General features: G+C 39.0%; 1 protein-coding gene and 1 long non-coding RNA gene across 3 annotated transcripts; one reads left to right on the top strand and one right to left on the bottom strand.

Moving 5' to 3' along the window:
- The first annotated feature begins 453 nt into the window (after positions 1-453).
- LOC103442149 (uncharacterized protein At3g27210) lies at positions 454-3,883 on the top strand. Its single transcript, XM_008380906.4, has 3 exons — positions 454-966; positions 2,940-3,020; positions 3,223-3,883. The coding sequence occupies exons 1-3, from the start codon at positions 738-740 to the stop codon at positions 3,639-3,641; spliced, it is 729 nt and encodes a 242-aa protein (XP_008379128.3). The 5' UTR covers positions 454-737; the 3' UTR covers positions 3,642-3,883.
- A 3,995-nt stretch (positions 3,884-7,878) lies between these two features.
- LOC139188205 (uncharacterized) lies at positions 7,879-10,021 on the bottom strand. Of its 2 annotated transcripts, XR_011571493.1 has the most exons (5): positions 9,807-10,021; positions 9,604-9,719; positions 9,457-9,525; positions 8,679-8,739; positions 7,879-8,057 (listed from the first exon to the last, which is right to left on the bottom strand). It is a non-coding gene; the product is annotated as an uncharacterized lncRNA (long non-coding RNA). The 2 variants fall into 2 exon arrangements; XR_011571492.1 differs by lacking the exon at positions 7,879-8,057 and having other exon boundaries at positions 8,538-8,739.
- Positions 10,022-13,805: the final 3,784 nt, after the last annotated feature.

The following is a 13,805-nucleotide window of genomic DNA, read 5'->3' as shown; positions in this document are numbered from 1 at the left end:
ATGAAAACTCGATATTTATTGAATTCAAATGCACTACACCAAATCATGACTAAGGAGGTTCTAAATGAGATCATAAGAGTCATCTAACGATACAAATTTATTGTTCATAGAAACGGCAAACTTAGCTAACGGTATTCTGAAGAAAAAAAAATAATAACACTATTACATATTATAACAAATCACCATCTCATATTAGTAAATTAATCAAATGACGATTTGTGATGAACTTTAAGTACAATTACGTTGACGTCCATGTTACAGATAAGTTTTTTCCGGAGTTGAAAAGTTTTTTTAACCCTAGAGCCAAAAATTCAGAGACTCACCGGTCAGCTTTGACTTTTGAGAGAAACAGCAGGCCCCACAAATTTCCACCAAAACAAAAAAGAGGAAAAGCTCAACGGCCCCCAGTGGGGCACCACAACCCTATTAACCCACGATTCCACACAAACAGTAGAATGCACCTCCTCATATGGCCTGAACTTACCTTTCAAGTTCCTGTCTCTTTCTCCTCGCGAGAAAGGCATTTGGGCACTCAGAAGTCCGTAAGCATAACGCCAAAATAACGCCTGCCCTTCCTCTTCCTCTTCCTCTTCCTCTTCCCTCTCTCTCCCTCTGCTTTACTCTCTCTCTGTCTAAAAGGCGTGGTGTTCGGAGTGGCGCTGAGAAAATTCTTGGGTTTCCAGAGTAATATATAGAAACAGATACATATATATATATATACAGAGGGAGAGAGAGAGATGGGTTCATGTGTTTCGGTTCATAAGGACGCAGATTCCGTCATGAAGCTCCGACTTTCAATCGGGTCCAAAACTGATAATAAGCTTGTCATCCCACCATTCCCAGTCAAGGATGATAAACTCACCGCCAATATTGACCGTCAGATCGCCGATCTTCCTCTTAAATCTCAATGGTCGCCCCCTCTCTCAGCCACCGCCGCCACCACCACCACCACCTTCCGGGACTACGGTAAAAAAAACCATCCTTTTTACAAAAAGACTCAGTTTTTTATCTTCTCTGGTCAAACCAATTAAATGTTGCCTTTTGGTTTTTTGGATATTTTCACACAAACTTAGGTAAATTATTTTGAAAGAATAAAACATGTGCTTATGCTTGGTTTTTGATCTTTTGGATTATAAGATGTTTGAAAGGTTTATGCTTTGCGTGCGAAATGATTTTCACATACTCTTTTACTGTATATCTACGAGAATCAAATAACGGAAATATACAGAGATGCGTGCAGAACGAGAAAAAAGATTTTTCGATAATCATCTTCCTTTTTGCTCATCATTTTCTGGTTAATTATTTTTTATTTAATTTTTTTTGGGTTTAGTCTTAGCTTAATTAGATTTCTCCTCCTTATTTGTAGAAGCTATAGAAATTGCTTCCACGTTTATGACACTATCTATCTGCTTGCCTTTTTAAGCATGATTCTATTGCCTTCAAGACAGTGAAGACAACAGCCCTCATTTCTTGTAGGTGGTTGTGGATTTAATTGGTGATGTGATATTTTTTTTAAATAATTTCTAAAAATGTTCACAAAATTGAGTTGTTCTCCAAGTGTTTTGGCCTAAGGAAAGTGATATCTCTCCCTCTTAATTCACTAAATTCGAGGATCCAGATGTTGAAATTTGATTAAACGGTTACAAACAGATCCACTTTAAAAGTTATAGTAACTTTAGCCGTTAAATCAAATTTTAACGGTCAGAATCCCCAAACTTGGTGGATTAGGACGAATGGATCCGGGATCACTTTCCTTGGCCTAAAACTGGGTTGATTTTTGTCGGGAGTGAAACCTTTTAATCCGTCAGGAATTCGGATGCCAGAATAAATGAGAAAGCATTTTAATCCGTCGCGTATTTTACAAATTCGACTAGAAATACGCCAAAACATTTCGATCATGCCCCTGTTTTTTGCAGGAAAAAAAAAAAAACCGAGCTTGAATTTTAATTGTGTGTCACTTGAAAAATGTGAACTTTAGTACTCTAAGTTTGCCCAGATTACAAGGAATCGGTGAAAGTCAATGTTCTCCGATGGAGCTTTCAGTAGGTATGCGGTGGTTGCTGCAAGTAGGATTAGGTTGTCTTTCATATAACTTATTGAGATTGTGGTCCCTCTGCTTTCCCTTCATTTGAAAGTGATGAATATCAATGAGATAATTGACTAGAGCCAGTTTTGGCTTAAAGCATAGTCTCTAAGCGTTGGATGGACCACGTTTGGGAATGTGTAGGGTTTAGAGACCAACTAGCGTTTGGTATAGTGGTAAGCAAAATTATTTCTGCACACTTCTCTTTTCTTACTCCTAGTCTCCGTGCTCATGTTTGTTTGCGTCCCTTGTCTCAAACGTGTAGTGTTTAGAGACCAACTAGCGTTTGGTATAGTGGTAAGCGAAATGACTTTTGCACACTTCTCTTTTCTTACTCCAAGTCTCCACGCTCATGTTTATTTGCGTCCCTTATTCTTTTTTCATTTGTTTAATAAAAGGGATACATAAACAATGTTGTGTCGAGATGTAAAGGGGTATGCGGAAATCACTTTCCTAATGGTAGTTTACTCTACTTGGTTGGAGTATATCTCAAGTCTGACTTGCACGGAAGTGAGAAAGATGTATATTTGTGATTAGTTTGATACCTAGATGTCACTATTGACATGGTGTAAATTCGCGTCTTTCGTACCTCATTGTGTCATCCACGGTTTCGAAACGACTCATGTTGTTACTAAAAGTGGTGTACCTAATTGCTTCGGTTCCAATCTAGTTATATCTAATTAACCTGTGTTTGATTTTCTATTCGTTTGCTGGTGTTAGTCAGATAGATGTTTAGGCAAGCAGTTGGAAGCTTTCTATTAAATTGCTACAGCATTTACCCTAATTCTGTTTCAGCCTAATTTACTTGGGACTGTTTCATGGATAGAATTTTGAAGCTCCTTTTGTTCTTGAGCAGGTAGTAAAGAGGATACCTTTTTTGATACCCGGCCGTGGTTGGACTCGGACTGTGAAGATGATTTTTACAGTGTGAATGGCGGTAAGAATCTAGTCGAATTCTTCGAGCCATTTTGTCCTGCAACATTGTGATTTTCTTTAAGTTTTTCCCTTCAGTGATCGAGATGTAAAAGTTCATGAGAAAATGGATTGTTGGTTTAGCTGTGCCACAATAAACATAAAATGCAGGATTGTTGTTCGCTTTCGTATTGAACTTTTTGTGACTTTGATGGCCTCCGGTGCAGATTTTACTCCATCTCGCGGCAACACTCCCGTCCATCACAACTTACCCGCTGGTTCCCCTCTAATCAACAAAACTCCTTTCGAGAACAGAACTCCTGTTTCCATTCCTGTTCCATCTCCAACACCAATAGAAAAGAAGAAGAAATTACTTGAACTTTTTCAGGAGAGCTCCAAAGATGATGAATATCCGAACAATGAAGTAAAGCCGCCAACTGCACATAACCTCCCTCCAAAGTCAGTCAATGGAACTAATTCCGTGGGTAGTAGCGAGAGGACAATAAATGGAGACGTTCAAACTGAGATTGAGATGGAGAAACCATTTAGGACCTCGCCGTGCTGCCTTCCAAGCTTAGTTTCTTGCCGCAGCTCGAGTCACAGGAAGAAGATGAGCCCTACCATTCCTGTAGGTGATAAAGCTTGATCATTTTTCCTGATATCGTAATACAGTGTAAATTTGAGAAGTTAAAAACTCGCTCGGGTTGCAAACTTCGACCTCAATGTCTTGTAAAGTGCTAGAGATCCTAGCTGCTGCTGTTGAAATTAAGAATTTTGGGGTGGAGAGGCAGCAGCACTGAAATCTATGGGAATCTATCAACGCAACTGAAATCTTAGTAGGGAGCTTGTTACTGCATATTTAATAAAAGAGAGAAAAATCCATGTTCAGTTTTGCCCGTTCATTTTATTTTGATTTATTCAATCTACAAGTCAAAAAATAATTATGGTTTTTGGAAATCACTTTCCTGAAGAAAATAAGCAAGAGAAGCATACATGAGGACGGTTTTTATTTTCGGGCCTTGGGGCCTTACTTGAAAATCAAGGGAGATGATTGAGAACCCATTTTGGACAACATTTTGGGTTGAAGTGTTTTCTCTTGGGGTGTGATATGCACACCCTTTTTTATTTCTCACACCCCTTTAATTTTCGACCGTTGGATCAGATGAATTAAAGAAGATCAACGAACAGAAATTAACAAAAGGTGTGTGAGAAGTAAAATGGGATGTGTGGATAGCACATCCCTTTCTCTTTTGTCCATTACAGCCGGGCACGAAATTTTGTGCCTATATTTGTTTTGGTTCATTTGACTCTCATATGAACGAGAAAAATTTGTACAGAGCAGTTTTATTACATGCAACCCTTTCGCTCATAGATGTCAAGTGGTGAGGAAATTTTGATAGACAAAGCTTTTTTAGATGCAATGAACGAGAAAAACTTACACAAAACAAAACGCCTATATTTTATGTAAGCCCTTTTCTCTCGTAAATATCACGGGATGATTGAGATCGAGAGCAAAATTACATGAATGCGTGGTAGACAAGTTTTTCTCTTAGTAGAGGAGATGGGAAGGAGTCCTTTGTTAAGCCATTGTGACCGGAGGCAGATTGTCTGCCCTCCTCTTTGGGTGCCCTTCCCATCCCCTCCTATTTGTGCGGTCACGGTTAAGCCACGTCAACACTTTATATTCTTATTATTTTTTGTCTTATTATATCTATAAAAAAATTAATATAAAATGCTGATGTGGCTTAACCGTGACTGTACAAAATAAAAGGGGATGAGAAGGACACCCAAAGAGGAGGGCAGACAATCTGCCTCCAAAGTTATAAACTGATTCCTTGGTAGGAGTCCTCAAGACATTTTTTTGTTGCCGCTCTGACAAATAGAAAGTGGAATCTGAAGAAAGTGGCTCAATTTCTGGCTTTGATTCTTATTCACTAAGAGCAATTCCACCCCAGTGGACATTGCCCAGCACCTAGTCCAAAAAACTGCCCAGCCCCTTGTCAATTTGCTCCAGTCCGCAAAAGAGCCTGGCACACAGCCCAAGCCGAGCCACAGGCCAGCCCATTTCGGACAGACCCAGAGGCCGGCCTGTTTAGCAGGCGCGTGTAGCACAAGCGCGCTTGTGCGCGAGTAGCAGACCGGGTTGCAGGGGGGGCCCGCTTGTTAGCCCACTTGTGTTCACCCGGAATAGGGCTATGTGGCCCTCCTCAGTGCCGTTGGATTTCCAAAGGCTATTTTTTGTATACCGTTGGATTTCCAACGGTAAAAAAAATTTAAATTTGACTTTTAAAATGGACCGTCCGATCATAGATCAATGGTCCACGTTTTTTTCACAAAAAGTAAATAAATAAATAAAAAACAGCCCAACGGTCATAAATATGACCGTTGGCCACGTGGCAAGTCCCTAGCTCTTGGATTTGAATATTTTTCAAATCCAACGGTCCAGATTAATTAACTATATTAAAATTCATTAAAATTCATTAAAAATTATTAAAAAATACAGAAAATTAAAAAAAAAATACAGAAAATTTTGAAAAATGTTAATTTGTTTCCTATAAATACCTAACCCTCATCTTCTACCTTTACACCACATTTCAATATTTTCTACACTTTCTATACTATCTACATTTCAATATTTTCTACACTTTAAGAGAAAAAAATGTCTTCGTGGAAGCTTATTGAAGATGTTACGTTGTGTGAATGTTGGGTTCACACTACTCATGACCCGATTACGGGTAATGAGATGGATAAGCGAGAAATGTGGAGTAAAATTACGAAAGCGTTTTGCGATGTACATGGAGAAAACGCCAGAACTAGTCAAGGTCTTCAAGGTCGTTGGAAAAAACTCAACGCATCATTTACTTGTTGGAAAAACGCCATCTCTCATGCTTCCGGTAACCTCCGTAGTGAGACAAGTTTAGCGGATCAGGTAACAATATTTTTATTTATTTATATGCATTCCACCCACATCAATATTTTGATTTATTTAATTTCGTATGTAATTTTTATGTTATTTCTTATGTAATTTTTATATGCATTCCACCCGCATCAAAATTTTAATTTCTTATGTAATTTTTATTTAATTTCTTATGTCATTTTTATGTAATTTATATGCATTCCACCCGTATCAATATTTTGAATTTATTTATTTGTGTTACACCCGCATTTTTTAACACTATGTTATCCCACTTTTTTATAGACACTACAAGCTCAAGCATTCTACAATTCAAAGAACGGGAACAAATCATTCACTAAATGGGAATGTTGGCAAATTGTCAAAGATTGCCCTAAATACAAAATTGTGGCAACTGGTCCAGAAGTTGTCATGCACGGTATGGGTCTACATAGTTCTCCAGAACCAGACATGGCAGAACAAGAAGCCGACACATTTCAAGACACGGAAGGGACGCCTGAACAAGTGCCCGAGACCCAACCGACTCGTCAGTCCCTAAGGCCTCTAGGTAAAAAGGCGTCAAAGAAAAAAGGTAGTTCTTCCAAAAATGACTACACTAAATATATGGAGGAACTTGCTCGCCAAGGTGAACTAAACTTGGCACGAGAAAAGGCTAGAGATGAGGAAAAAGTTGTTGCTATGGCAGCAATATTAGCAGGGTACTGAGGCCCGTGATGCGGCGGCTGAGAGACAAAGAGAAGTAGTTAATCGAGAGAACGAGTTGGCAAATATCACTCATGATTTTGTTGAACAAATTTCGTTGCATTCTAAAACGCCGTCTAAAAATATGATCAGGGAATATGCTATTGGGAATAAAATAATCTTCCAATAGATTTTTACCTCGTTTTTCCCTTTTTCTATCGAGGTTTGCAACACGTCTTGGTTTGGCTATCTGACCCACGGCTTCCATGACACGGCGGGAATGTGAGGCCTTCTGCCTTCTATGGTGATCATCCTCATCCTCCTCCATGAAGAAAGCCTCATCTCCACCTCCACTTCCACCTTCCTCGAGATTGGCCAATTCTGCCTGTTGTGCCAACAACCTTTGTTGTTGCTCCTGCAACTGTTTATACACCATTCTTGAAGAAGACATTGTAATAAAAACTCAAGATTTGAAAACGATGAACAAGGATTCTGAGCTAAAAAGAAGGATTGAGCTTGGTGTGAGGATGGATGTAGGGATGTAGGGTTTATATGGACAAAAAAAGAAAGGATGAGGTTCTGGACAATGTCACGTGGCACTACGTGATTGGTTGAAAATCTTATTGAAATCTTGGCTAAATTATTGTAAAACGGAAGTGACACGTGGCGTGTCAGGATTGGTTGAAAATCTTAACGGAAATCTATTCACAAAATAGTACGTTCAGATAATGACATGTGGCGTGACGAGATTGGTTAAAAATCCTATCTGAAATTAAAACTATTTTATTTTTTTATTCTTTTAGACAAAATTTAAAAATATTTTAAATGGGCTGGGTGTCAGCGCATTTTGTAGGAATGGAGATCGTTTGTGCCAGCGCATTTTTTCACTAGGTGCCAGCGCATTTTTTTAGAGGTGCCTTGGCCTATTACTGTTCATTGGAGTCTGTTACTGTTCATTTGAGTGGATAAATGCGCTGGGTGCTGTCACAAAGTCCTTAGGGGTGGAATTGCTCTAATGAAGGGAAGAACTGTGCGCCAAAAAAAGCCAAAACTCCGCAATGGAAGGCACGAGGTGGAGCAATAATTCAAGTCTTTTTTCAGATGATAAGTTTGTATGGTTGTTGGAGTTTTGTTGAGGCAATGAAGCATGGGCTCATTGGGTGACACGCCCCGATCCCGATATTTCCCCGAATACTAGGATAGGCACGTGCTGGCCGACACCCGAGGGTGACGAAAGCCATTTATTGAGTGTAATTGTTGAAAATAAAGGATAGATAAAACTTATAAATGTAAAAGAATAAGGAATATGCATTTAAGGAACGTGTTCAGAGCATACAACTAACTAGAACACTAAAGAAAATAATATGAAATTAGATGAACAAAGAAATGGGTCCTACATCGAGAGGACTCGAAGATACCGAAGCGGAAGTGCCTGGATGCCGGGATTGTACGCCTCGATTCTAAGTCCTGAAGGGGGCGCAAAACAAACATGACTGGACCAATTTGATATATATATATAATAAAACAGTTATCAACGTACTAACCCCCAGGTTTATGAAAACACATATATAATGATAAACATAGGTTTTCCGAAACCTAGCATGATGTGCAGTATCTCAAATCATAACTCATATATAATAATCACTAGTGAATTGTCCGATAACCCCCAGGCCCCATGCCGGCTCCCCGTCCCTGTGCTAAATAGCCAGAGGAAACACACTCCAGGCCCTATGCCAACACCAAACCGTCGCCCGGGACGGACCGGAATCTATCCCTACGTCCCGTAGCGGAAAGGACCACTAGGTAAGTACAAAACCATTGAACATATATATATTGAAAAACAATTTCATAGTATAAAGTCATCCATCATCTATACTATAAAGAGGTGTTCGAAACATGTTCTAAATATCATATCGTCATCCATCGGATATTCTATAAGAACACGGGTTATAGGAAAAATAGTAATAATTCAAAGTAGCCTCAGTAAGCATGTTATCTCAAAACGTTTCATAAAACGTAATCATTAAATCATGCCTTTCATGTATGCATTTCTACTATTAAAACATGCTTTTGAAGGGGTCCACTCACAGTACTTCGCCGTCGAAAAGTCACGCAGCTAGCGAAGACAGAAACGCCACTATAATTGCCCCTAAGCACATAAAGGGTCCAATTAATAAAACTCTATTTTAACAATTGAATTTGGGAAAACAGACGTTGGAAACGGATTCAGAACGTCGAATTACCCTAAGAAGGGTCCCGGACAAAAACCCGAAAAGTCAACCTTAAAGTCAACGTTGACCGGGGTCAACGGTCAAATTAGGTCTAACGGGTTTTAGGCTTGAAATCTGGATTAAGGTTTAGGTTTAGGTTAAATAGGATTAGGATCTATTGGGTTTTGGAATTCTAAGGTTTTGGGTTAAAAGGGTTTTGGGTGAAGAAATGTGGTTTGGGCCTAAGCCCAAACACATACACACCACAAACACACATACACATGCACGGCATGCACATGCATGCATGGCATGCATATACACACACTTAAACACACACACACAAACTCACACACTCACACAGCACACACACACTAAATATACATACACACACACACGGGTACACACTCACACACCCACACAATCTAAAACACACACACACACATGGCCCAAAGGCCTCACAACCAAAAGGGTTGGGCTCAGCAGAAAGGCCCAAAGGGCTTGGTTTTGGTGGGTCGCCGGACCCAATGGGAGAGAAAGCCGGAATTCGGCCGGAAAATGCACAATCTTTAAACGACCGTAACTTTGTCAAAACTCAACGAAATCAAGCGAGACAAAAACGAAAGTTGTAGCCCTTGAAGAGACGAAGAGAATGGTACCTCACACGACGTCTAAATCGCCGTGGTTTGACCGGAAATTGCCTCGAAAGCCTCGGAGGTCGCCGGAAACTGGGTAAGATTTCAAATGAGTATAACTTCTTCAATACTCAATGAAATTGAGTGAAACAAAAAGGAAAGTTATAGTACTCGACGAGACGAAGAGATTGATATCTTGCACGCCGGCCAACTCGTCGTGGTTTGGCCGGAAATTCTCTCGAAAGTCGTCGGAGATGGGTGTGCCTACACCCGGCTTCGATTTCGTCCTATAACCTCCAAAAATCACACAATAAACTCAATTCAAACTCAACCCACAAGATTCTTGGACGAAATAAGGGAGATTTGAGGCTTACCTCACCGGGAAAATAGGAACTCGCCGGAGTTCCTTTCCGGGTTTCCTGGGGTTGCAGCACGGGACAGAGAGGGAGAAGGACGAGATGGCGACGATGAGGGGTCTTCCTCGCGCAGGGGAGATGGGTGCGTGCGTGCGTTCGCGGTTGAGAAGAGAGATGAGGGAGCTGAGAGAGGTCCGAGAGAAGGGAGAGAAAGACATGACAGACAGAAAAAGAAGAAGAAGGAAGGGGGGGTTCACGGGGGGACAGAGAGAGAAGAAAGAGAAATTGTTTGAGGGGCTGCCACGTGGCAGATTTAGAAAGAAAAGGGATCTAATGCTTTGGATTCTGATTTGGTAGACAAAAAGGATGAAATTGATATATTTAAAACATTTAGGGGTAATTACAAACATAAATCTTTATAATTAGGGGGGCGGGTGTTACATTGGGAGTGGACATGACACGTCACACAAGTATGTTGTTATTAGGACTTGAATGTTACGGTGTGCTGCCGTGCTATGTAAATTACTTTTTTTAATTAAGAAGAGGATTCGAGTAAGGCTGACTCATGCGACGACTCACTTATAAAAATGTGAAATCTATGAGGCGGCTACTCATATCAAAATTTGTATTAATTTCTTGATGTGAGATTTTTATTCTTTAGCAACTACTATATCCCCGACAGTAGAAGTGAGTTCACATGAGATATAACTGTGAGTTGAACATGATAATATTTGATCACCATTATTGTGATGCAATATCAGACAATTATCATGGATTTGAAACAATAAAAAATTTCTTTCAAGAGAAGTCCATGCTCAATGGCGTAGCTAGAAATTATTCGGCAGGTGGGCTAAGTTAAAATTGTTACTACGAAATCAAATTTTTAATCCTATGTTGCCTACATAAAGTTATATAATAGTAAAAACTTGAATGTAGTAATTTGAAGCAAGAATTTTGTGCTATGTTTTCTAGGTTTTTTGCCTTCAAAGCTTTCAAGTGAATAAAATAAGGAACCATTTGTGGTATAGAGGTCTTAATTTATTACTATTAAATATAATATTAGTTAAAGTGATGAGTTTATTTAACATCTATTAGCTCTTATTATTCTTAAAAACAGCCTTACAAATAAAAAAAATTCATCTGTTAAGTGGAATATGACAATTAAAAATCACAAACTAACCCAAAAATTAATATTTTTAAGCTTGAAGAACCAAACTCTCCCTATGCTATAGCCTAGGGGAGCCTTGTACTTGGCTCCATCCTTGTCCATGCTAATAAGATATAGTATAGAGAATGTATAGCCAACATCGCCTAAGAAACGGGTCATGTTTGTCGTTTTTGTGTCATACTCGATTATTTTAATGGGTTATGTCGTGTCAAATCCATTATCTTAACGGGTTTTTAACAGGTGACCCGATAACGACTCAATTTGTTAATGATTCGTTGCGTTTCACGTTTGATTAATGGGTAATGCAATAAATTGGCATGCGTAATGTCTAGATTTGGCAAACGATATCCTTTTGGGTTCTTAACGGTAACCCGATAACGACTCAGCTCGTTAACGGGTTGACTCGAAACCTGTTAAATGCATGTCATTTTGTGTCGAATTAACAAATCGTGCAACAAATTGCCTGATCGAGCCTTATCCTACGGGTGTGCTGAAAACATATAAAATGTTACACAGCCTAGACAACCACAAACAGATTGGTGCTTCTGCGAATCTTCCATTTCTATGACTTATAATATCCTAATTAAGCTAAGTTGTTCGACTCCAATGTGAAATGTACTTGTTCTTGGATACTGCAGTTGATTGAATTATAAAGTTGCCCAAGCCACATGCATTCACATGAATTCCCAAGCCACATGCATTCACATGAATTCCACGACGAGAACTTTGGTTTCAGTTGCAGAACGCCAACTCAAACGTATAAATATAGCCAGTACTTTGTACTTATCATGTTTCTTGACGCACGATTTGATTGAACCTCCTTGAGATTACAGACAAATTAATCTTCCGAACTTGCATGCAGTGTCGATTTCGTCTCGGGAAAACTTTAGGAGGATGGCCTAACCACATAAGTGGTATGGCAACTCTCACAATCAAATGAGACCATTCACATTAGGCTCCATCTAGCTTTACGTTTGTCCTATACTTTTGAGAGTTATGATGTAGTTATTAGACTTCACTTGATCATAGCCAAAAGACCAAGAAAGATATATGTAGTCATTAGATTTCGCTAACATGATCAACTGATCTATAATGAAGTTGTGAATGCAACTTTATTCAGTGTTACGTTCTTTCATCTATTTGTGTTAGAGAAAATCTTCAATGGAGCAGCCTAACCATATTATTTGTATGTCAATTTTACTTGGCCCTACATTATCTCCGCACTCAAAAAAAAAATTGTGAGAACTGCCATTTAAATGTCACGTAACGAAGCTGTCATACTGAATATTTTCCTTGGTCTTAATATTTGCAGTTTTGGATGGGGTCCAATTAGGTACTCACATAATCGTGTAGTGGAGCCCACATTATTGTGTTTCCCAAAGATAAAATCGGAATTGGATCCTCTCCTGAGCTCTGGAGCCCACATTATTGTGTTTCCCAAAGATAAAATCGGAATTGGATCCTCTCCTGAGCTCAAGGGGCTAAGCCTCCTGAGCAAAACATGTGAACTGTTGGATTTTAATTTAACGGTTATGTTGATGCACAAAATCAGTGAGGACTTTGGTACAACAGAAAGTGTTAAGTTTGTGACCTTTGCTAGATTGCTCCGGTCATTAGTGTGGATAAGTATGTAAATTGATAGAGATAAGGAAGCAAACACAAGATGTACGTGGTTTACCCAGATTGGCTACGTCCACAGATTAGAGGAGTTATCATTAATTGTGAAAGGTTTACACAATTACATAGGTTCAAGCTCTCCTTTAGTGAGTACAAGTAAATGATTTAGTACAAATGATATTAGGAAATATTGTGGGAGAATGATTTCCTTTTATAGAAGAGAGTTTCTAGCTTTGTTCTGACATTGACACGTGTCGTGTTGTGATTGGCTTCAAATATTGACACGTGTCACACTATGATTGGCTTCTGATGTCGACATGTGTCGCGCTATGATTGGCCTTCTGGTTGGAGAGAAACTCTTCTGGATCCTTGACGGTATAACGTTGACCGGTACTCAGTAGTTTTGGGATTTGTCAAGTATGGTACAAACAAGTTACAAACAGAAGGCCCTTCTAAAAGTTATAATAATTATAGTTGTTGGATCAAAATCCAACGGCTCACGTGCTTTGTTCAGGAGGCTCAGCCCCTAAGCTCAAGAGAGGATCCAAATCTGATAAAATCCTCCATCCTAATGTCCAGTTCAGAGGTCTTTGTCCTTGAAATAACAACTGAAATAATTCTCTTTGGATCCTTTATACCAAATTCTACAAATCAACAAATCAGCGCCCTTAAAATTTAATCAAATGGTTAAAAACAAGGACCTCTTTAAAAGTTATAATAATTTTAGCTATTTGATCAAATTTCAAGAGTCCAAATTTGTTGATTGATAGGATTTGGTAGAAGGGATCCAGAGAGGATCCCTTTCCCAATATTCCAGCTAAAAATCTTTATTTACTTGGAGGGGTGGCCAATTTCAAGGGAGGCAAATTTTCTGCCCTCCCACTTCCTCTGCCCTCCTGTTTGTGTGGTCAATGTTAAGTTACATCAACATTTTATATTACTATTTATTTTTGTCTTATTATATCTATAAAAAAAATATAAAATGTTGATATGACTTAACCGTAAACACACAAAACAGGAGAGTACGGGAAGCGGAAGGGCATAGAATCCGCCTCCAATTTCATGTCCTATGCATTTTACATGAACAGTTTCTTGATGGTAAGAAATGGAAAGTCCAGATGGGACCTACAATGCCACATCATTGAAAAGGATGTAAACACAACCCGATAAATTCAGTGTAATAACAAAGGCAGTTGGAGATTTTTTTTTTTAAATTTAGTTAATTATATTAT

This window comes from Malus domestica, chromosome 09, assembly GCF_042453785.1.
Source record: "Malus domestica chromosome 09, GDT2T_hap1".
Taxonomy (NCBI): Eukaryota; Viridiplantae; Streptophyta; class Magnoliopsida; order Rosales; family Rosaceae; genus Malus; species Malus domestica.
This window is presented reverse-complemented; position numbering and strand designations above follow the sequence as displayed.